This window comes from Oncorhynchus mykiss, chromosome 19 (assembly GCF_013265735.2).
Source record: "Oncorhynchus mykiss isolate Arlee chromosome 19, USDA_OmykA_1.1, whole genome shotgun sequence".
Classification (NCBI taxonomy): Eukaryota; Metazoa; Chordata; class Actinopteri; order Salmoniformes; family Salmonidae; genus Oncorhynchus; species Oncorhynchus mykiss.
Window position 1 is genome coordinate 50,574,690 of NC_048583.1, and position 24,871 is coordinate 50,599,560.

Genomic DNA, 24,871 nt, shown 5'->3' on the forward strand with positions numbered 1-24,871 from the left:
GGCCCCTTCATTTATTTCAATCTTTACTAATGAAATGCCACTGACTGAGTAAAGCCAGTATGTCTATGCATGCGTATGACTCAACACCATACATATCAGCTACTACAGCGACTGAAATGACTGCAACCCTTATAGAGCTGCAGTTAGTTTTAGAGTGGTTGGCAAGGAATAAGTTAGAAATATTTAGGACTAAAACTAAAAGCATTGTATCTGGGACAAATCATTCACTAAACCCCAACTAAATCCTGTAATAAATAATGTGGAAATTGAGCAAGTTGAGGTGACTTAACTGCTTGGAGTAACCCTGGATTGTAAACGGTCATGGTGAAAACATATTGATACAACAGTAGCTAAGATGGGGATAAGTATGTCCATGATAAAGCACTGCTCTACCTTCTTGACAGCACTATCAACAAGGCAGGTCCTACAGGACCTAGTTTTGTCGCACCTTGACTACTGTTTAGTCGTGTGGTCAGGTGCCACAAAAAGGGACTGGGGAAAATTGCAATTGGCTCAAAACAGGGCAGCACAGCTGGCCCTTGGATGTACACAGAGAACTAATTATAATAATATGCATGTCAATCTCTCCTTTGTCAAAGTAGAGGAGAGATTGACTTCATCACTACTTGTATTTATGAGAGGTTGAATGCAACGTTGAATTAAACATATTGAATGCACCGAGCTGTCTGTTTGAACTACAGCTCGGACACACATGCATACCCCACAAGACATGCCGTAAGAAGTCTCTTCACAGTCCCCAAGTCCAGAAGAGACTATGGGAGGCACACAGTACTACATAGAGCCATGACTCCAAGGAAATCAATTCCACATCAAGTAACTGATGAAAGCAGTAAAATTGTATTTATTTAAAAACACATAAAAATACACCTTATGGAACAGCAGGGACCGTGAAGCAGCACAAACATAGGCACAGACATGCATACACACACACGATAACATAAGCACCGTACACATGGATTTTGTACTGTAGATATGGGGTAGTGGTTAGAGTAGGTGCCTGAGGGAACACTGTTGTGAAAATGTTTTTAAACTGCCTTAATGTTGCTGGAGCCCAGGAAGGGTAGCTGCCGCCTTGGATCCATAATAAATACAATCTGTGGGACCTTATATAGGCAGCTGTGTGCCTTTCCAAATCATGTCCAATCAATTTAAATTTACCACAGGTGCATCCAGTTTACACGGATCATCCTTGAGATGTTTCTTCAACTTGTTTGGAGTCCATCCACTTGGAGTTTGCCAAAAGGCACCTAAAGGACTCTTAGACCACGTGAAACCAGATTCTCTGGTCTGATGAAACCAAGATTGAACTCTGGCCTGAATGTCAAGCGTCACATCTGGAAGAAACCTGGTACCATCCCTAAGGTGAAGCATGGTGGTGGCAGAATCATGCTGTGGGGATGTTTTTCAGAGGCAGAGACTGGGAGACTAGTCAGGATCGATGGAAAGATGAATGGAGCGAAGTACAGAGACATCCTTGACAGGGGCACACAGCCAAGACAACGCAGAAGTGGCGTCGGATAAGTGTCTGAACCCGATCGAACATCTCTGGAGAGACCTGAAAATATCTGTGCAGCAACGCTCCCCATCCAACCTGACAGAGCTTGAGAGGATCTGCAGAGAATAATGGGAGAAACTCCCCAAATACAGGTGTGCCAAACTTGTAGCGTCATACACAAGAAGACTCGATGCTGTAATCGTTGCCAAAGGTGCGTCAACAAAGTACTGAGTAAAGGGTCTGAATACTTACGTAAATGTTTGTTAGTTTTATTAAATGTTTTGTTTTGTCATTATCAGGTATTGTGCGTATATTGACCAAGGGAAAAAAATCTATTTAATCCATTTTAGTATAAGGCTGTAATGTAACAAAATATGGAAAAAGGTAAGATGTCTAAATACTTTATTGTATTTCAAGTTTTGCAAAAGTGGGTCTAAGATATGAAATCCAGATGCAAAGGCAAGAAAATGATCAGACATTCTGAAAACGTATTTAAGAATTTGACCATAGTTGTTTTCCTATAGATCCACCACAGAGTCAGACCAGCTCAGGACCCACAGGAAGCAGAGACTAGGGTCTAAAGAAGTTGAGAGCAAGGAGCAAAGATATATTTGATCCAAACAGTGAGCGTTACAGTTCTGACTAACCCTGGAGCAGAATCTATATTCTTAGTATTGTCAATTGCCCAGCTCCCATCCGCTGAGAAACATGTAGACCGCCATTGTTTTGTTCCACTGTGAGTGGAGATGACATTTCTGAGCAGTCTCGGAGAAGCTCTGCATACGACTCCCTGACATCACCCACAGCATCTGAACACCGCTCTGCGTTTGGGTCAGAGTTATAGAACCCCATCCCCAAGGTCCTCTGAGTTCTATAGCTGAGGCTGGGAGAAGTTCAGAGACCAAAGAAGATCCAGGAGAAGCCATGGAGAGACACAGGGTGCTGTAGTCTGACCAGACCCTGAGACATGAGAAGTGCTCCATCTACATCTCACACTTTCAATGGGAAACTCCTCCTAGTGTACCTCCTGACATTCTTTTCTGTGGCCAGGACAGAACACAAATACTGATTCCATTGAGCTTTGAGGCTGTCAGATCTTAGCAAATTCTCGAAATAGTTTAAATGTTGACCTTTGAATAATAAACGGGATTACATTTACTCAGTCTGACAATTACTCTTAAATCAAATTAGTTTAACTTTGTTGCTTATTTTTTTTCCACAAGAATCACTTAAGTTCAATTATGTTCATGTGGAATTTGAATATGATAGAACTAGGAGTCTTTGCTTCAGGAGGTTGTGACTGAATATATTGATGGATGTATTCATGGAAGTCTTTGAAGTGATGGCTTTGATGGTGTAGCCTAGCCTCTCTGTATGTAAGGCAGATGTATATCACTGTTTCACTATCTAATAAAACAAATCAAACTGAAAATCAGGGATGAGGAAAAGAGTTTTACACTTTCGTGGAAATCTTTTATTTTACATCTAAATTAAACACATAGGTCTGTCGGTTTATCCAAAAACACATTCACTATGAATAACTAAACCAGATTCAACTAAATCAGTTAAATCATTTCAACAAGATCACAGTAATAACAAGCCAGACAAGATAAGCATTGAACAACATTTAAAATAATTAGAAAGGACCATGGTGACATTTGTCCCATGCATAAAAAGCATTTTGACACAAGTCAAGACAGTACATAAGGCAGTAATTTAATACTGCAACTAGAGCTTGAATTTAAAAAAAATGTATTACTAACTTTACCACACTGCAGAGTATTGTGATGTGGTCTTCCACAGTTCAGTGCTGTTTTGTGAGGAAAATGTCACCCTCTGGGCCACATAAAATCTGAGATCAAAGATCATGGGGAAGTCTAAGTCATTGACTTTCCAACAAAACAAACCAACATAAGTGTCAACAGGTCAGTCTAGAAACACAGGAAGACACGTCTTATGTGCCGATTAGAGGAAAGTAATATTAATAAATGCTTATAGGTTTACTAAATTTGATCAATTACCTGGATGAGTTGAACCTCTGCTATCAACAACCTCAACTTGTATAGATTGTGCATTTGGCCCCAGCTTCTTCCTGCAGTCCTCCAGCTGTACTCGAACTCTCTTGAGAGGCAGCAGTATCCTCCGAGCTCCACTGTTACAGCCAGGACTCAGTAATTTCCTGCAGTCCTTCAGCAGTACGGTCACCCTCTTGAGGGGCGAATTGGGATCAGGTTGGTGGGGAAGACACAGGCTGGGACTGTCCTCACAATCCTAAAATAAAAAACAACATAAACAAACACTGTAGGTGGTGTCAAATGGAACAATATACATTGATGAACTACATCATTTTGTAATGTATGCTTACTACGCTACCTCCTCGAGTTTCATAGACTCTGCATTTGGCCCCAGCAGGTTAATGCAGTCTTCCAGCAGCAGTGCAAGAGGCGGCAACGTGCACTGAGCTCCACTGTTACAGTCAGGACCCAGTGTGACCGTAGGTTCAGGATCAGGTTGGTAGGGAAGAGACAGGCTGGCACTGTCCTCACAATCCTAGAATAATAACAACAGATATTATGTAGGCTTGTCAAGTTCAATATCTGTATAGAACAAACACTAGATTTCTGAAAGGGTGTAGCAAGAGGGACATTATTGAATTGCGGTGGCACATGGCATTTTGGAAAAATGTACATCAACTAATATGGCAGCTTAATGACTAAATATTTTACCTTTATGACAACATTGTGCCACCAGCAAGGTAGTAATACATTTTAGGTAAATCAAAAAACTAATTTTATGGAGACCAGAGATGCTCAAATTGAAGGTCATTAAGCCTTTAAAGATCAATAACTAAAGTAATATGATTAGTAACTTTTATCACAATGTCATTTCATTTAAATTGAGTAACACCAATTGACACTTTGGTTATAGACACCAAATTGTCAATGGAATTATCAAATTTATGACATAAAAGGATGTGATTATCTTATTTTTTTCTAGACCCCTCCCCCGATAGAGTTAATACTCAGGATCCTTCTTTGTAAAGAGCGATTTAAGGCAGAAACACCAGTGACAAAACTAAGGGACATATTATATTTTGTAATAAATTAAATTAGGTATTTGGAATAGACTTTGTTTTAATTTATTTAAATACTGGTTTACATTCTAGCATTCAAAATAATAGATAATATATCCCTAAATCATGTCACTACAACTACTGGGACAAGCCAACCCCTTAGTAAAATGTCTGAACATCATTGATGAAAAGTTCAATATCAACAAAAACATTTATGTTCTGTAACTGTTAGTCATTTTAAAGTGTTTTACATGGTTGCAAGGGGTGCAAATTCCACCACAATTCAAGAACAACCCAAGTCTTATCTTTGGGAAATGACACACACATGAAGAGGATAAGCTAGCAAACCCAACAAGGTCTTTGCATTGGTGAAAAGTAGCTATCATATTCCTGCAAAAGAGTGCACTAGCTAGCTATCTTTTCTTTATGGGCTGTTGGAGGAAGCCTCCCAGGACAAGCTTCGCTTGGTAACATTCCTGTAAAGTCAACCAGCAAGCTACAATTCGACCTATGTTAAGGCAGGGCAAACCCGTTCTGGTGATTTCTGGTATATCAAATCAAAAATTGTATTTGTCACATGCACCGAATACAACAGGTGTAGTAGACCTTATAGTGAAATGCTTACTTACAAGCCCTTAACCAACAATGCAGTTAATACTTTAACACTTATTTGTCTTTACTCAATAAAAAATAAATATAATACATTTTTAAAAAGAATAGAAAAACAACAAATAAGGTTAGTTGAGGTAAGAGGTAATATGTACATGTAGGTAGAGGTGAAGTGATGATGCATAGATAATAAAACAGTAGCAGCAACGTAAAAATGGGGGGATAACTCTGGGTCTTAATTGAAAAGGATGCTGCTGCCAGTTGACATTCCTACATGATTCCATATGTTATTTCATAGTTTGTTTCCACTATCATTCTACAATGTAGAAAACAGTAACAAATAAAGTGTATGTCCAAACTGTTGACTGGTAATGTACATGTGCAGCAGTAATCATATTACTTGTAAAAAAAAATTAAGAGAAGCTTTTAATTAAAGTGCACACACACCAAACCAGAAAGAAACACTGCTTTGTCAATCACTCATATCAATTATCACTTTGAAATCAATTTGCACGAGTGGGATTGCACATCCTGTTAACACAGCTCAAAAACCACACGGAATCTGGGAATAATGTATACCTCACTGGTTAGAGGACAACATGTAGAAGACAGCTAGCTACATTTTGAAGTGCGGCATTTTGATTCAAGTGGGTCGCCAACACCGTAAATGTAACACCATGCCCAACCCACCATCATGCGCAAATTGATTTTGTCTCCTCACAACACGCCGGTTGAAATATCAAAACAAACTAAACCAATTATATTAATTTGGGGACAGGTCGAAAGGCATTAAACATGTATGGCAATTTAGCTAGCTAGCGTGCTGTTGCTAGCTAATTTGCCTGGAATATAAACAGAGTTATTTTACCTGAAATGCACAAGGTTCTCTACTCCGACAATTAATCCACACATAAAACAATCAACCGAAACGTTTATAGTCATCTCTCCTCCTTCCAGGCCTTTTCTTCTTTGGACTTTATATGATAGCAACACACTTTCAAAATAAGGTGTATTACCACAATCGACCTCAGTTCATCTTTCAAACACCCACGTGGGTATAGCCAATGAGGAGATGGCACGTGGGTATATGCTTCTAAAAGCCAATGAGGAGAGGTAGGTCTTGCATTGCGTTCAAATAGAAGCAACTTCTATTTTAGCGCCTGGCAATGCATAAGAGTAGTGTGGGTGCAATGATTGAATAACATGCATGTGTAAATGTATTTTTGTAACAAATGACCAAACAGGGGTGTAGCACTGTTTCAACCTTATTCAAAGGCCACATGGAAACTTGCAATAGCCTCTACATGATTGGTTAGATTAGCATTTGTACAAGGCTTCTATCAATATTTTGGAATGGCAGATGTTGATTTCAGGAGGCTGCAATCAAGGAAAATGGAACAAACAACTTTTCCTGTTAGTTAATGTCAACAAACAACGACCTGCCAATCAACAGTGACAACTGCTGGTTGCTATTTAAGTGATGGTTTGACTTTAAAAATCAGTCTATTGATATGTGGCCAGTGACAAGTGACTTTGACACTCGTCAACGTTAAAACATCGCTTGCCTTACGGTTTTAGAAACATAAAGAACTATTTCATATCAGCGAGAAATAATAACAATAAACATGTTAAATTACTACACACCTTTACAGGGTTAGTTTTTCCACACGGCCATGTTACATCGCTTGTTTAGGGAAGACCTAGGTGGCCACCTGTGTTAATTACCACCTACCTCACTGATATGAAAGATAAGGGGGAAATCAGCATATGTTTAGAAAATCGGTTTGAAAGCAATAATTGACGTTTCTAAACTTAAAACGCAGTTTCGGAATTGTAGTTCTCATGGAGCCAACCATGGGCGAATGTAACCACAGAAAACCCTATGTATGAACAATTAGGGTTTGAGAGCTGTGACCCCCCCAGTGCTTATGACAAAGTAGACAGTACAAAAACAAAGATTGTTTTTAGGCAATTTATATTTTGGCATGTATTAAATAAACTTGAATAGTAACATCACCAATCTGAGGTAAAACGGGTGTAATTCGGTTAATACCCCCCAATTCGATGTGGCCGAAACATCCATGTGTAATGTAACACTGTCCACATCATGGAAAGTAGCGTAATATGCATTAGACGGCAAAATAATTCAATATCTTAATTTAGGATGATAGTAAAAGAAGCAAACTTCCTTTTTTTTCAAGTATCACACATCTCACTAGTTTGCCCATTTGGACAAAATGCTCGTAAACACAATTTAACCAGGCGCTCTAGACTAGAGCGTCCATGTGCAAATATGCTGTTTACTTACCATGATATTGAATTAGCTGTCCTTTTTTGTAGGGTCGTTTCACGTTTGCAGCTACAGTAGTTATGTTATTATTAGGTGCGAAATGATAGGCAAATTAAAGTTTGGAACCTTTTTGACTAGGCCACGAAATTAATAGCATTCTCCGCATGCTCCGAAACGATGTTTCCTTGTGGATAATCATGTCGGTTGGCATGGCTTGTGATGCATTACCGCCACCACCTGGACTGGAGTTTCTTTTGTTTTGACTAACTGACATCATGTAGGCTTCATTTGTTTCTAGTTGACATATTAAATCAAAAGGTGCTTAGGTATAGAGCCCAAAATATCTTGACTTCACGGTCCAATATTTACAAGAGAGAGAGATGGCCCAGCAGTGTTGTATACATAACCACACAAAGATTAACCAAAACACACCCCAACATCGCAAACACTTTCATACAAAAACTTTATTGCAATTCTTGCATAACTCTACAACTCAACTTGACATCTACACACATTGACAGAGCTAGCCATAGAGTTAAAGTGCTCAATATTTTATTTTATTTTTTAGGAAAGCTGTGATGTGAACAGAGATAGACTTACAGCAAGAGGAGTAGGTAGAACAAATTGTCCCTCATCCTGGGTAGCAAATCCTGGTCTTGGAATCAGGGTTGGGGTCAATTCCTGTCAATTCAGGAAGAACACAGAAATTCCAATTCTCTGTCATGATTTTCAATTAGGAGAATTTGGAATTGGAATTTTGTTTACTTTCTGAATTTACTGGAATTGAAAAGGAATTGATTATCTGCTTTGGACATGTAGGTTAAATGTAGCCAATCATTGATATTGATCAATTAATCCCTCAACATTCCATGAGGTGACCAGACCAGTAGTCAGATAATTGAGGTGCTTAGTTGGGAATTAAATCATGCAATATCTGGACACTCGAGGACCACGGTTTAGGTTATGATTGTGGGTAAGGGCAACTTCTACCATGACAGCAGGCAGGAGAGCTTTAGAGACTGAAAGGGAATGAGTGAGAGTGAGGAGGTAACTGGGAGAAGCACAGTCAATCACACAAGCGGGCACAGAACAAGGATATTTGGGTGTTTGACATGCAAAAATATGCGACTTTGCTCAGGAACACACTACAGACAGACAGACACAGAGAGGAACGTGTTGCATCTTGAGGTACCCAGTGGACACGTCTTTGAGGTGCAACTCAGTGTGGTGAAGCATCATGGGTAAAGTATTAGGCATCAGGTGGAAAAACACCAAAGAAGAACTCCGGAGATTGACAGTGTACACACACACACACACACACACACACACACACACACACACACACACACACACACACACACACACACACACACACACACACACACGAGCAGCAGTGTATTACAAAGACACACAATAGCAGCAGTCTGAGGTGACTGAGGAGTGGCAGGTGTGGTTTAAGGTACCTCTGGACTGATGAGGTAGGCTGGGTTAGAGGCAAGGGAGGGTTTAGTGTACATTGGAGTGTGTGTGTGTATGTAGGTTTGCGTGTGTGTTTGTTCACAGGTAAGGCTGAGGGTAGGGGTGAGCTAGGCTGAGAGATTTTGAGGGGTTGTGAGAAAATCACCTGATGACCATAATGGAGAAGTCTACTGCAGTTTTATGTGTGTGAGTGAGAGACGGATACAGAAAGACAGGAGAAACACCAGTAAACACAAGCACAATCTTTCCCATATTATCAATTTTCCTTTTTTCCTCCTCCTCCCCAGTGTATTCCTCCTCCTCCCCATTGTATTCCTCCTCCTCCCCAGTGTATTCCTCTTCCTCCCCAGTGCATTCTTCCAGTAGTCCTTTCTTCCAGTGTTAGGGGTACAGATCCTCTGTTGTTTCACACAGCGCTTGTCAATAGCAAAAACTTTGGATACACCCCCCCTCCCATCCCCTTTAAAAGGTCCCCCACATTCCTCTCTGCTTAGCTCTGAAGCAGCAGCAAAATAAGCACTACTCCAACCTCCATCTGTCCTTCCCTATTTTTCCCTAACTTTCTGAATCCCAAATCGATCCCTAGCAACTATTCCCTACGCACTTCTGAAGCAATACGGCCCCAAATGTTTTTCACCTATCATATCATAAGACAAGTTGAAGAAATGACCTTATTATTGAACCCTATTCATCCTTACTGACCTACAGGAGTGCCTAGGAAGTCGGGCCTAGGCATTGATCTCTCCTAGCTTCTATAGTTTCTCTCCACCAGGTGGGAGTATAGTACTGCACTACAAGTACACTCACGCTCATATTTTAAGCAGTACTCACAGCCAATCTTCACAGTATAAAAAAATATAATAGTCTTGTTTCACAACCACAGCAAAAGAGCACTGTAACACACACACAGAGTAGACCTTATCAGCTCATCTCTGGGTCTCTTGGTGTGTATCAGAGTACACACACAATCCCCCTCATTCATTCATTCAGTGCGCTGGCTTTCTGGCCATGAAGCCATTCCCTCTATAGAGAGTCCAATCCAAGTCCAACTGACTGATTGAGGGTTAGCATCTCGCTACTTAGCAACCTCTGTGAAAAGCTGTCCAGGAGTGATCCATCTGTCAGTCAAACTGAAGGCCCCACTTCCTCTCTCACACATTCCTCCTGAATGGGAGGGACCTGTGTGTATGTCAAAGGTGGGGAGCGGGACAACTGACAACTTCCTGTTCAGCAGTGATGACATAATTTCCTGTTTCCGGTCAGGCGCTGGCTCCATTGTCACCATTATTAGTGACGCGGCCGAAGCTCGTCCCGTGGGTGATAAGGGTGGGTGTGGCCACGGAGAGATCACACTGGCTGCTGTGCTGTGATTGGGCATCCAGACCGTGGAGGCTGCTGTGAGTGGACAGCAGGTGGTCGTGGCGGGGTAGAGTGCGCTCCTCGCCGCCTCGGTAACTACAGGGGGTGTAGCTGGGCGTAGGGGAAAGAGAAGGGGAGGAGACGTTAGTTCAGTAGTTCACAACTTTATGTACAACACACACATCCACACCAACATGTATGCCAGCTGTGCTCTCTAATCTACAGCCAGGTGATTTTATCTCAGGTATAGAACTGTTAATAACAGATAGATTAGCAGCTGTCTACAGAAAAGGATCTCTTGAAGTGCCATAACTACAATAGGCTTTGGAAAGCCTGAATCCAGTTTCATCATGTATTCATCTTTGATTATAAAAACGGCTCATATATAGTGGCATCCGTAGCCAACCCTCTCTCCCTCCTTTCAAACTTCTCTCTCACTCTCCTACCGTCCGTCTCGGGAGCGATGTAGACTGCCATGGTAACTGGTCTTGCTGTGCACGCTGCCAGCCTTGCTGCGGGTGGAGGAGGCGTGGCCCAGTGAGTGGATTGGTCTGCGGTCATCAGGGGCGTGTCTAGGGTCGTCAGGCTCGTCCAGGATGGCCAGGTGAGTGGAGGAGGCATGGGTGGAGGTGCCCTGGGGAGGAGGATTAGGAATGAAAAACAATTAGTGATATCATATTATATTACATTATGAATTATGGTTAGGGCCATGTTTTATGATAAGGTCATGGTGCCAGTCATACCTGGGTGGACGTTCCCCGTGATTTCCTGATGATGGGGGTGTGGGGGTCCCTCAGTAGAGACTGGGCAAAGTCTGGCTCCTGGAGCACCTGTCTGCTCTCATTCACCCCACTACTGTGGAGGGAGGAGTGCAGGGAGAGAGGAGGAAGTGGGTGAGAGGGGTAAAGGGGTGAAGGGGGAGGGAGTGAGAGGGGGAGGGAGGGGAAGAGAGAGGCATGGGAGGGTAGGAAATGAGTGGAAGGGGAGGGAAAGGAGGAGAGAGGGAGGGGCATGGGAGGGCAGGAAATGAGTGGAAGGGGTGGGAGGGAGGGGAGGATGAAGTGAGAGGGGGAAGGAGGGATGGAGGGAGGGGAGGGGAGAGGAGAAGGGAGGGGAAGGGAGGGGAGAGGAGGAGGGAGGAAGGGGAGAGGAGAAGGGAGGGAGGAAGGGGAGAGGAGGAGGAGAGAGGGAAGGAGAAGGGCAAGCCGAAAGAAAAGGGATGGCGGAGAGAAGGGAAGAAAGGGAGTGATACACAGAAGAGGGCAGGGAGAGAGGGAAGGTAGAAGGATGAGAGAATTGCAGAGAGGAGATGGAGATATGGAGGAGTGGGAGGGAGGAGAGATTGATGGGGTGAGTGGAGGAGGAGGGTGTTGTTGAGGGTGGGAGAACAGGCACAGAAAATAGCCTAATCACCATGGAGACCGGGTTATGGGAAGTGTGTGTGTCAGGAGGGAGGGAATGACGAGGCTTTTAATGACATTCCACATTCAAATGTTGGTCAAATTGCTCATTTGAATATTTTCTGCAATTTATCAAGTTAGCGAGTGGTTCTACATTACTACGTATTGAAATTACCGGCTTGAAATGAGAAATACACAAACATTAAAATACACGCGCAGACATGAGCACACACTCTCTCGCTTTCTCTCTCCCGGCTTACTCTTTGTTTCTGCGTCTGTGTAGGAAGCTGGCCCATTCGAAGCAGGTCTTCTTGCTGCCCACCCAGAAAACTGAGGGAATCCCCACCACCAGCATCATCAGGTACTTAATGAGGAACAGGGCCAGGTCTGGACGACTGGTCTGCTTAACCTACACAGAGAAAGAGGGGGTTGAGGGAGTGAGTCCAGAATCATCTGCTATTTCATCAAAACAACTATTCAACCTAACACACAGCAAAAGAGGCAGGACAGAGAGGAGAGTGAGATGGTGTGTGTCCTCTTCCTCATACTGCACAGCTCACTGCCCACAGACAGTCCTCCCTTCTGCTCTACTCCACATGCCAGCGCAGTGACTGTGTGTGTGTGTCTGTGTGTATGTGTGCACACAGAGACAGCGAGAAAGACTAGCTACCTGTAGTCTAAAACAGGGCTCTCCAACCTTGTTCCTGGAGACTACTGTCCTGTACGTTTCCAGTCCAACCCTAATCTAGCACACCTGATTGTAATAATTAGCTGGTTTATAAGCTGAACCAGGTTAGTTACAACTGGGGTTGGAGACAAAACCTACACGAGGGTAACTCTCCAGGAACAGGGTTGGAGACCCCTGGTCTAAAACCACAACTTTCTCTTGTGGCCACAAATAACATCACTAAAATGTGCCACTCACACACACACACAAACAACACACACAAACAACAAACACACACATATCGACCTCCGGGAGAGCGATCAGATAACATGGAGTAAAATGTGAATTCCAGTGTGACTACGGAATGCAGAGAGGGTCACTGCACAGGGAGGACACAAAAGTCAGAGCACCTGCTCGTACCACATATTCCATATACACACCAACACATTCACACACTCATCACTGCTCATATTACTTTCATTCATTCAACTTTATACTATGAGAGAGAGAAAGAGAGACAGATGTAGAGAGAGACACAGAGAGAGAGAGAGAGACAGAGAGACAGATGTAGAGAGAGACAGAGAGAGAGAGAGACAGAGAGAGATGTAGAGAGAGACACACAGAGAGAGAGAGAGAGACAGAGAGACAGATGTAGAGAGAGACACAGAGAGAGAGAGAGAGAGAGAGAGACAGAGAGACAGATGTAGAGAGAGACAGAGAGCGAGATAGACATGTGTGTACTATTGCAGCTGTAATGTCTACCAGTGGAGGCAGCTGAGGGGAGGATGTTCACAATAATGGCTGGAACAGAGTGAATGGAATGGCATCGAACATATGGAAACCAAGTGTTTGAAATATTTGATACCATTCCAAATATTCCGCTCCAGCCATTACCATGAGCCCATCCTCCCAAATGAAGGTGCCACCAACCTCCTGTGATGTCCATCCTTCTCAACTGTTCTACTAACGTACATTCTCTCTATTGCAGTGGCAGACACACGTCCACTTTTAACTGATACATGGCCGGGAAGATGAAAGGCTTTCGCCACCTGGTAATCTGTGTGCGGTGTGTGGTTGGTGTGTGTATAACAGAGACTGTGTAAGCACAGCTGTTATAATTAAGCAATAAGGCCTGAGGGAAAAACCCTTGAATGAGCAGGTGTGTCCAAACTTTTGTCTGGTACTGTATATCATTGTTTTCCATCAGAAAACTCGAGGGGCCAAATAAAACCACCAGTTGGGCAGCCAGTTGGGCAGCCAGTTGGGCCGCCAGTTGGGCAGCCAGTTGGGCCGCCAGTTGGGCCGCCAGTTGGGCAGCCAGTTGAGCCGCCAGTTGAGCCGCCAGTTGAGCCGCCAGTTGGGCCACTAGTTGGGCCGCCAGTTGGGCCACTAGTTGGGCAGCCAGTTGGGCAGCCAGTTGGGCCGCCAGTTGGGCCGCCAGTTGGGCAGCCAGTTGGGCCGCCAGTTGGGCCGCCAGTTGGGCCGCCAGTTGGGCAGCCAGTTGGGCAGCCAGTTGGGCAGCCAGTTGGGCCGCCAGTTGGGCAGCCAGTTGGGCCGCCAGTTGGGCAGCCAATTGGGCAGCCAGTTGGGCCGCTAGTTGGGCAGCCAGTTGGGCCGCTAGTTGGGCAGCCAGTTGGGCCGCCAGTTGGGCAGCTGGTTGGGCCGCCAGTTGGGCAGCTGGTTGGGCCGCCAGTTGGGCAGCTGGTTGGGCCGCCAGTTGGGCAGCTGGTTGGGCCGCCAGTTGGGCCGCTAGTTGGGGAACCATGCCAGAACTATTTAACAAGGGACCAGCTTCTGCATTCAGAATGACTGGGAGTGAATGGTAGCAGTACAGAAAGTTTGGCATCAAAGTGAAAAGTAAACACAATCGTATTGAATTTCAGCTAACTACTCAGCGAACACATATTATAACTGTCATTCTGTTCATAAAAAATAGAAGAATCTATAGCCACGTTATTACTGGATTTTCTGACCGCTGGTCACGTTTTCAAGGCTAATCCTGTAGAATCCAGCAACAGCGCTGGTCCCATTAATGTTTTAATTTTCTAATGCTTCAGCATGGAATTATTACGTTGTCTTTACCTTCCCATTTTCCACCTAGGAGCAAAGCAGGAAGTCAAATCAGGAAGTATGTGCTGTGGTTTGTTGATACCAATCATTTGAATGAACATTCTACATTACCATGGAAATTATTGCATCACAATACCAGGCAGCCATTGCGAGTGTATCCATGAGTTTACCAGCCAAATTGCCAGGGTTAGAGGTTCCAAACCTGTTCAATGTGTGCTAGTGCTGCACCTTGCTTGCAGCCTTTTATGTGTGCTCGTTTGCTACAACACCTTGCTTCCCACTTGGCAAAACTGGTGGAATCAACGTTGTTTCCACCTCATTTCAACCACCAAAAAATTGATGTGATGACGTTGAATCGGCGTGAAAAACTGATTGGTTGGATCAAACGAGATGGTAAATTTTTTTGTTGATTTTACATTCAATTCATGTTAGTTGAAAAATCTACCAAATGTAAATCAAAACTAGATATTGAACTGACATCTGTGCCCAGTGAGTTGTTTCAGCTAGGAGCAACAAAGTTTCGTCAATCTTCAGTCAGCAGTTCGTTACCAAAAATGTTTTTTTTACGGTTACACGGTAATTGTGCCAGCTCTAACACACACACAGACACACAGACACACAGACACACACACACCAGGTGCTTAATAATTAAGAGGGAGCACTACAAAGCCTCCACAGAGTGGAGGAAACTTGATGCCATGGAGTTGGGTTGGGCAGAGTAACGTTACAATGTGTGGGTTACAGAAAACTAACTAGAGAGGGACTGGTAATAGGAGCAGTAAACTAGCAGACAGAGAGAGAGAAAGAGACAGAGAGAGACAGAGATTAATAGAGAGACAGAGAGAGACAGAGAGGGAGAAAGAGAGACAGAGAGAGACAGAGACAGACAGAGAAACAGAGAGAGACAGAGAGGGAGAAAGAGAGACAGAGAGAGACAGAGACAGACAGAGAAACAGAGAGCGAGAGAGAAAAATACCTCTAAACTTGCAGTGACTTCAGGATGAATTCACACCCATTTCCTTTTTCCACATTTTGTTGTTTTACTGCCTGATTTTAAAATGTATTATATTGAGATTGTTCATCACTGGCCTATGCACAATACCCCATCATGTCAAAGTAGAATTATGTTTTTAGAAATAGTTAAATATAAATGAAAAGTTAAAATGTCTTGAGTCAATACAATGAATTCGGAAATGTATTCAGACCCCATGACTTTTCCCACATTTTGTTAAGTTGTATTCTAAAATGGATTAAATACATAAAAATCATCATCAATCGACACACAGTACCCCATAATGACAAAGCGAAAACAGGTTTTAGAAATGTTCGAAATATTTACATACAGTTGAAGTCGGAAGTTTACGTACACTCAGGTTGTAATCATTAAAACTTGTTTTTCAACCACTCCACAAATGTCTTGTTAACAAACTATAGTTTTGGCAAGTCGGTTAGGACATCTACTTTGTGCATGACACAAGTCATTTTTCCAACAATTGTTTACAGACAGATTATTTCACTTATAATTCACTGTATTACAATTCCAGTGAGTCAGAAGTTTACATACACTAAGTTGACTGTGCCTTTAAAAAGCTTGGAAAATTCCAGAAAATTATGTCATCACTTTAGAAGCTTCTAATTGACATAATTTGAGTCATTTGGAGGTGTACCTGTGGATGTATTTCAAGGCCTACCGTCAAGTTCAGGGCCTCTTTGCTTGACATCCTTGGAAAATCAAAAGAAATCAGCCAAAACCTCAGAAAAATATTGTATACCTCCACAAGTCTGGTTCATCCTTGGGAGAAATTTCCAAACGCCTGAAGGTACCACGTTCATCTGTACAAACAATAGTATGCAAGTATAAACACCATGGGACCACGCAGCCATCATACCACTCAGGAAGGAGACACGATCTGTCTCCTGGAGATGAAAGTATTTTGGTGCGAAAAGTGCAAATCAATCCCAGTACAACAGCAAAGGACCTTGTGAAGATGCTGGAGGAAACAGGTACAAAATGATCTATATCCACAGTAAAACGAGTCCTATCTCAACATAACCTGAAAGGCCACTCAGCAAGGAAGAAGCCACTGCTCCAAAACCACCATAAAAAAGCCAGACTACGGTTTGCAACTGCACATGGGGACAAAGATTGTACTTTTTGGAAAAAGGGTCCTCTGGTCTGATGAAACCAAAATATAACTGTTTGGCCATAATGGCCATCGTTATGTTTGGAGGAGAAAGGGGGAGGCTTGCAAGCCGAAGAACACCATCCCAACCATGAAGCACGGGGGTGGCAGCAACATGTTGTGGGGGTGCTTTGCTGCAAGAGGGACTGGTGCACTTCACAAAATAGATGGCTTCATGAGGTGGGAAAATTATGTGGATATATTGAAGCAACGTCTCAAGACATCAGTCAGGAAGTTAAAGCTTGGTAGTAAATGGGTCTTCCAAATGGACAATGACCCCAAGCATACTTCCAAAGTTGTGGCAAAATGGCTTGCGAGCAAGGAGGCCTACAAACCTGACTCAGTTACACCAGCTCTGTCGGGAGGAATGAGCCAAAATTCACCAAACTTATTGTGGGAAGCTTGTGGAAGGCTACCTGAAACCTTTGACCCAAGTTAAACAATTTAAAGGCAATGCAAGCAAATACTAATTGAGTGTATGTAAACTTCTGACTCACTGGGAATGTGATGAAAGAAATAAAATCTGAAATAAATAATTCTCTCTACTATTATTCTGACATTTCACATTCTGAAAATAAAGTGGTGATCCTAACGGACCTAAAACAGGGATTTTTTACTAGGATTAAATGTCAGGAATTGTGAAAAACTGAGTTTAAATGTAGTTGGCTAAGGTGTATGTGAACTTCTGACTTCAACTGCAAGTATTCAGACCCTTTACTATGAGACTCGAAATTGAGCTCAGGTTGTGACGGCCCTGTGGTAAATTCAATTGATTGGACATGGTTGGAAAGGCACACACCTGTCTTTATAACATCCCACAGTTAGAGCAAAAACCAAGCCATGAGGTGATGGAACTGTCCGTAGAGCCCTGAGACAGGATTGTGTCGAGGCACAGATCTGGGGAAAGGTACCAAAACATCTATGCAGCATTGAAGGTCCACAAGAACACAGTGGCCTCCATCATTGTTAAATGGAAGAATTTTGGAACCACCAAGACTCTTCCTAGAGCTGGCTGCCTGGCCAAACTGAGCAATCGTGGGAGAAGGGCCTTGGTCAGGGAGGTGACCAACAACCTGATGGTCCCTCTGACAGAGCTCCAGAGTTCCTCTGTGGAGATGGGAGAAGCTTACAGAAGGACAACCATCTCTGCAGCACTCCACCAATCAGGCCTTTATGGTTGAATGGCCAGACAGAAGCCACTCCTCAGTAAAAGGCTAATGACAGCCCGCTTGGAGTTTGCCAAAAGACACCTAAAGGACTCTCAGACCATGAGAAACAAAATTCTCTGGTCTGATGAAACCAAGATTCACTTTTTGGCCTGAATGCCAAGCGTCACATCTGGAGGAAACCAGGCACCGCTCATCACCTGTCACCATCCCTACGGTGAAGCATGGTGATGGCAGCATCATGCTGTGGGGATGTTTTTCAGCAGCAGGGACTGGGAGACTAGTCAGGATTGAGGGAAAGATGAATGGATAAAAGTACAGAGAGACCCTTGATGAAAACCTGCTCCAGAGCGCTCAGGACATCAGCCTGGGGGCGAAGGTTCACCTTCCAACAGGACAACGACCTTAAGCACACAGCCAGTGGTTTTGGGACAAGTCTCTGAATGTTCTTGAGTGGCCCATTCAGAGCCCGGACTTGAACCCGATCGGACATCTCTGGAGAGAACTGAAAATAGCTGCGCAGCGACGCTCCCCATCCAACCTGACAAATCTTGAGAGGATCTGAAGAGAAGAATGGGAGAAACTCCCGAAATACAGGTGTGCCAAGCTTATAGTGTCATATCCAAGAAGACTTGAGGTTGTAATCACTGCCAAAGGTGCTTCAACAAAGTACTGAGTTAAGGGTCTGAATACTTATGTAAATTTGACAATTAAGTTTTTTTTTTTTTTTTGCTTTGTCATGATGAGGTATTGTGTGTGGATTGATGAGTGGAAAAAACTATTTAATCCATTTTAGAATAAGGCTGTAACATAAACAAATGTGGAAAAGGTGAATGGGTCTGAATACTTTCTGAGCTCCTTTGTTATGACAAGCTTAAATAACTTAAGGAGTAAAAAGGCACATAATAAATTGCATGGACTCACTCTGTGAGCAATAATAGTGTTTAACATGATTTTTGATGACTACCTCATCACTGTACCCCAAGCATACAATAATCTGTAAGGTTCCTCAGTCGAGCAGTGAATTTCAAACACAGACTCAACTACAAAGACCAGGGAGGTTTCCAGTGTCTCGCAAAGAAGGGCACCTATGTAAAATGTGGCAAGGCAATTCACTTTTTGTCCTGAATACAAAGTGTTATGTTTGGGGCATATCCAATACAACACGTTATGGAAGACCACTCTCCATAGTGTTATGGGTATGCTTGTAATCATTAAGTACTGGGGAGTTTTTCAGGATAAAAAAGAAACAGAATGGAACACCTGACGCTGAAAGGTTAATTCACTTTTCAGCAGGACAATAACCTAAAACACAAGGCCAAATCTACACTGGAGTTGCTTACCAAGAAGACAATGAATGTTCCTGAGTGTCCGAGTTACAGTTTTAACTTAAATCTACTTGAAAATCTATGGCAAGACCTGAAAAGGGCTGTCTGCACCTGAACAAGGCAGTTAACCCACCGTTCCTTGGGTAGACCGTTAATGTAAATAAGAATTTGTTCTTAACTAATTTGCCTAGTTTATTTTTATTTAACCAGGTAGGCCAGTTGAGAACAAGTTCTCATTTACAACTGCGACCTGGCCAAGATAAATCAAAGCAGTGCGACAAAAACAACACAGAGTTACATGTGGGATAAACAAAAGTACAATCAATAAAACAATAGAAAGATCTATATACAATGTGTGCAAATTGAGTGAGGAGGTAAGGCAATAAATAGGCCATAGTAGCGAAGTAATTACAATTTAGCAAATTAACACTGGAGTGATAGATGTGCAGATGATGTGCAAGTAGAAATACTGTTGTGCAAAAGAGCAACAAAAACAGTAAATAAAAACATTATGGGGATGAGGTAGGTAGTTGGATGGGCTATTTACAGATGGGCTGTGCACAGCTGCAGCGATCGGTTAGCTGCTCAGATAGCTGATGCTTAAAGTTAGTGAGGGAGATATAAGTCTCCAACTTTAGCGATTTTTGCAATTCGTTCCAATCATTGGCAGCAGAGAACTGGAAGGAAAGGCGGCCAAATGAGGTGTTGGCTTTGGGGATGACCAGTGAGATATACCTGCTGGAGCGCGTGTTAGGGGTGGGTGTTGTTATGGTGACCAGTGAGCTGAAATAAGGCGGAGCTTTACTGAGCAAAGACTTATAGATGACCTGGAGCCAGTGGGTCTGGAGACAAATATGTAGCGAGGGCCAACCGACGAGAGCATACAGGTCGCAGTGGTGGGTAATATATGGGGCTTTGGTGACAAAATGGATGGCACTGTGATTGACTGCATCCAGTTTGCTGAGTAGAGTGTTGGAGGCTATTTTTAAATGACATCTCCGAAGTCAAGGATCGGTAGGATAGTCAGTTTTACGAGGGTATGTTTGGCAGCGTGAGTGAAGGAGGCTTTGTTGAAAAATAGGAAGCCGATTCTAGATTTAATTTTGGATTGGAGGTGCTTAATATGAGTCTGGAAGGAGAGTTTACAGTTTAGCCAGACACCTAGGTATTTGTAGTTGTCCACAGTCAGAACCATCCAGAGTAGTGATGCTAGTCAGCAGGGCTTGTGCGGGCAGCGATCGGTTGAAGAGCATGCATTTAGTTTTTCTAGTGTTTAAGAGCAGTTGGAGGCCACGGAAGGAGTGTTGTCTGTCATTGAAGCTCGTTTGGAGGTTTGTTAACACAGTGTCCAAAGAAGGCCCAGATGTATACAGAATGGTGTCGTCTGAGTAGAGGTGGATCTAGGAATCACCCGCAGCAAAAGCGACATCATTGATGTATACAGAGAAAAGAGTCGGCCCGAGAATTGAACCCTGTGGCACCCCCATAGAGCCTGCCAGAGGTCCGGACAACAGGCCCTCCGATTTAACACACTAAAGGTTAAATAAAAAAATTATAATAATCGCTGCCAAAGGTGCAAAGTATTGACTCAATGATCTGAATACCTATGCAAATGAGATATTTCTGTATTTCATTTTCAATAAATTTGCAAACATTTCTAAAAACATGTTTTCACTTTGTCATTGTGGGGTATTGCATATTGATGGCTGAAAAAAATAATAATAATCCATTTTGAATTTAAGCTGTAACACAACAAAATGTGGAATATATCCAGGGGTATGAATACTTTCTGAAGGAACTGTACACCTACCTGGAAGGGACAGGGTATGTGGTAGTCTCTGCAGCGCTCTTGGACCCAGGTGGTCTCCCAGACAGACCTGTAGCTGTGTTCATACAGGTAGCAGGAGATGACCGTAAGCAGGGGCACCAGGTAAAGCACAGAGAACACCCCGATACGGATCATAAACTTCACCAGCTTGTCCTGGTTTTCCTTCTCCAGAGGGATCTCCATACGCACACGGTTCAGCGCCACGATCCCCGTCAGAAGCAGAGCCACACCCACCTAGAGGCAGATATATAGGGATTAGACTAGGTTAGAGAACAATCTTCAGATATCGATTATGTATTGATTCAAGGGAAACATATTCAGATATTGATAATGTATTGATTCAAGGGGACCATATTCAGATATTGATAATGTATTGATTCAAGGGGACCATCTTCAGATATTGATAATGTATTGATTCAAGGGGCCATCACATGTATGTTAGGGATGCATAGGTTAGACTCTAAATGCTTCTACACATCTATCCAACAGCCAACCCAACCATCTATGGACGGTTGTTGAAAGAATCTCAGTTGTTTGCCGCAAGACATTTTCCATCGTAGTTGGTCCAGATTTAACACGTAGAATCAGCCACAGACAGTTGGTCTGAGTTGGGGAAAAACTACCCAATGCAAGATGGATAATTAATTTGCTGTAATTAGACAGAGGTGTAAAAGCCTTTAGAACAACTCTCCTTTCTAGAGCATAAAACACCCACCGCCACATTGAGGCATAGCGGCGCCAGCAGGAACCAGCGCAGCGCCGTGACGTCGTAGAGGCCCACGAAGCACACGCCACTCACGCCATCGCCCTCGATCTTGTTGAGGGCCAGCAGGGCCACGGTGAGGCAGCCGGGCAGGCCCCAGGCACAGGTGTGAAAGAGAAGGGCCTTCTTCTCGATGGCCTCACTGCCCCACTTGGGCACGGCCGCCAGGAACCAGGTAATGGTGAGGATGACCCACCACACGCTTCCCGCCATTGTGAAGAAGTAGAGCACCATGAACAACAGCGTGCACGCCTGGGAGTGGGAGATTGAAAATATCTCACACTTACATCCTATCATTGCTACCTTCTTTAATATACAGTAGTGGCCCTGAATGTCATAGAGTAAAGCAGCTAATCAATAAATCACTAAGACAACAGACTGGGATGGCTCACCTTGTTGTGGGAGCCCTGTGTGATGGTGGCCGCCCGGTACTGGGTGGGGCTCGCTGCGTTGCAAGCCACCCTGTCCTCCAATAGGAAGCCCAGGAAGAACACAAGCGACACCATCATGTAGCAAGCGGCGTAGAAGATGATTGGCCGCTCCGGGTAGCGGAACCTCGTGACGTCAATGAGGAAGGTGAGGAAGCTGAAGAGTGTTGCCGAGAGACAGACGATGGAAACCACGCCGATGAAGTAGCGGGCGAAGGTGAGTTCCGGGCGCTGGAAGTACATGTTGGGGCAGGGGGGCGAGCACTCCCTCACGCCCAGGAATGAGTAGCCCAGGTCGGGTTCCATTTTGAGCTTGCGGGGGCACCAGAAGCCGAAATCCCTCTGGACAGACATGGGAGAGATATCGGTGGGATTTGCACTGGTCTGGAGGTCCACCGCACGGGGGTAGGACTCGTCACAGTCTGGGAACCTGGGGGCGGGAGCGGGAGAGAGAGAGATTATAAAAATAGTTAAGGTTGAGTTTAGGTTGAAAGAGGGATTGTGATGTTTGTGTTCAAGGTTCAGGCTCTACATGGAAATCAGATTAGGGTTGTGATGATGGTGATACTGGGCTATGGACAGTTTAAGATTTCTCCAACAATTTAAGAGTAAGTTCAGGTTAAAGTAATCTCAGGCTAAATTCAGGTTAAAGTAATCTCAGGCTAAATTCAGGTTAAAGTAAGCTCAGGCTAAGTTCAGGTTAAAGTAAGCTCAGGCTAAGTTCAGGTAAAGTAGGCTCAGGGTAAGTTCAGGTTAAAGTAGTCTCATGATAAGTTCAGGTTAAAGTAGGCTCATGGTAAATTCAGGTTAAAGTAGGCTCAGGCGTAAGTTCAGGTTAAAGTAGGCTCAGGCGTAAGTTCAGGTTAAAGTAGGCTCAGGGTAAGTTCAGGTTAAAGTAGGCTCAGGGTAAGTTCAGGACACAGTGTTGTGTAAAGCCAACACAGAAACAGTCCCATACATACCTGCTACACTCTGTCTCGTCTGGCCAGGCCACCCCAAACATCTCCATGAGTTTGTGGCAGTCTCTCTTGGCGCGGTGGCACAGGGCTCGGCAGGGCATGGACACGCGGCCATACTCCATACAGACTGGAGCGTAGAGGGCACACAGAAACATCCTCAGGTCCTCCGAACACTGCAGGTTCACCATGGGGTGGAAGGGCTGAAGGAGGAAAGGAGAGAGGGAGGGAAACAACGTGGGAGAGGTGGGAGGGACAGAGAAAGAGAAGGAGATATAGAGGGGGATAGAGATAGCGGGAGATAGAGAGAGAGGGAAATAGAGGGGGATAGAGAGAGGGAGAGATAGAGAGTGGGGGGATAGAGAGAGATAGAGAGGAGGATAGAGAGAGGGATAGAGAGAGGGCGATAGAGAGATGGGGATAGGGAGGGGGATAGGGAGGGGAGAGGGGGATAGAGAGAGGGGGATAGGGAGGGGGATAGAGAGAGGGAGAGGGGGGATAGAGAGAAGGGGATAGCGAGGGGAATAGAGAGAGGGGGATAGAGAGGGGAGATAGAGAGAGGGGGATAGGGAGGGGGATATGGAGGGGGATAGAGAGAGGGGGATAGAGAGACCGAGAGGGAGATAGAGAGAGGGAGATGACGGATAGAGAGAAGGGGATAGGGAGGGGGATAGAGAGAGGGGGAGGGGGATAGAGAGAAGGAGATAGAGAGAGGGTGAGAGAATGATATAGAGAGGGAGAGAGGGCGATAGAGAGAGGGGGATATAGTTGTCGTCAGAAGCACCATAAATATTTACTCCAGGCTATGAAATATTCACAGGCAGCCCTCACATCAGAGAACAGTCAGGACACACACAGTGAATATCGCGCCTTTGGTCAGCCACAACATCACATCACGCACAGAGAGCAACAAGATAAACATTTATGCTATTGAGCAGGGATGGAAACTCTGGTCCTTTGGGGCCCGAGTGTCTGCTCTACTGGTAAACACACCTGGTTTCCCAGATCTAAATCAGATGCTGGTTTGAAGAAGAAGAAACAGCAGATTCTTCAGGGTTAGAAAGATGGAGAGAACCCATCCCTGCTCTAGCAGCTGGGTAGATAGCTACTGGCTACATCAGTGCTTTTGTCTGAATGCATTTTCTCTACAAGCCCTAGCAATCTGTGTACTGAGCCCTTGTGTCAAAAAACACACTCTGTATGCACACACACACAATCCCACTAATTTGCCCTGTCTATCACTTTAATGCTGTGAAAAATGATTAGTGCTCTTTCTTAGGCATGTAAGGGCTCACAGAAAACAGAAATCTCTCTCTCACACACACACACACACACACACACACACACACACACACACACACACACACACAATATAATCCCCAGCAGAGAAATAGAATCGTGAGAGACAGAGGCAGACAGAGATGGGATTTCCCTGTGTTTGACTAGCAGACAGGCAACCTGTGTAAGGGCTTTACACTGTCTAAATGTCACCTCATATGAACAGCTCATACATCTAACACCATCATAGATACACAGAGGGCCAGTCAAATCAACCTGTGTGTACGTCCATGTGTAATTTGTACAATAGTAGCAGGCGTGTGTATACTGTGAGTGTGTGTCTCCAGCTGGCAAGTGTCTTCACTGACATTTTCAACCTCTCCCTAACCCAGTCTATAATACCTACATGATTCAAACAGACCACCATTGTCTCTGTGCCTAAGAACGCCAAGGTAACCTGTCTAAATGACTTTCGCCC

The 24,871-nt window shown here is 44.0% G+C and overlaps 2 protein-coding genes across 2 annotated transcripts in view; both read right to left on the reverse strand.

The window, feature by feature from the left end:
- Positions 1 to 2,955: 2,955 nt before the first annotated feature.
- LOC118941489 lies at positions 2,956 to 7,714 on the reverse strand. Its single transcript, XM_036955027.1, has 4 exons — positions 7,507 to 7,714; positions 3,890 to 4,066; positions 3,538 to 3,787; positions 2,956 to 3,368 (listed from the first exon to the last, which is right to left on the reverse strand). Exons 1-4 carry the CDS (start codon positions 7,507 to 7,509, stop codon positions 3,346 to 3,348), a joined length of 453 nt encoding a protein of 150 aa, XP_036810922.1. The 5' UTR covers positions 7,510 to 7,714; the 3' UTR covers positions 2,956 to 3,345.
- A 309-nt stretch (positions 7,715 to 8,023) lies between these two features.
- LOC110498379 (frizzled-3) overlaps positions 8,024 to 24,871 on the reverse strand; it is a 42,609-nt gene continuing 25,761 nt past the window's right edge. The window contains exons 3-10 of the mRNA XM_036955028.1: positions 23,122 to 23,318; positions 22,124 to 22,589; positions 21,684 to 21,983; positions 20,951 to 21,202; positions 11,987 to 12,135; positions 11,070 to 11,181; positions 10,773 to 10,960; positions 8,024 to 10,437 (exon numbers count right to left, since the gene is read on the reverse strand). Of these exons, the coding sequence (XP_036810923.1) occupies positions 10,227 to 10,437; positions 10,773 to 10,960; positions 11,070 to 11,181; positions 11,987 to 12,135; positions 20,951 to 21,202; positions 21,684 to 21,983; positions 22,124 to 22,589; positions 23,122 to 23,318 (1,875 nt within the window). The 3' untranslated portion in view covers positions 8,024 to 10,226. The remainder of the gene's footprint in view (positions 10,438 to 10,772; positions 10,961 to 11,069; positions 11,182 to 11,986; positions 12,136 to 20,950; positions 21,203 to 21,683; positions 21,984 to 22,123; positions 22,590 to 23,121; positions 23,319 to 24,871) is intronic.

Coding starts and splice junctions, on each gene's coding strand:
- LOC118941489 (XM_036955027.1), bottom strand. Junction 3,788..3,889: donor AGTCTATGAAACTCGAGGAG/GTAGCGTAGTAA, acceptor TTTTTATTTTAG/GATTGTGAGGACAGTCCCAG. Junction 3,369..3,537: donor CAGAGGTTCAACTCATCCAG/GTAATTGATCAA, acceptor CTTTGATCTCAG/ATTTTATGTGGCCCAGAGGG.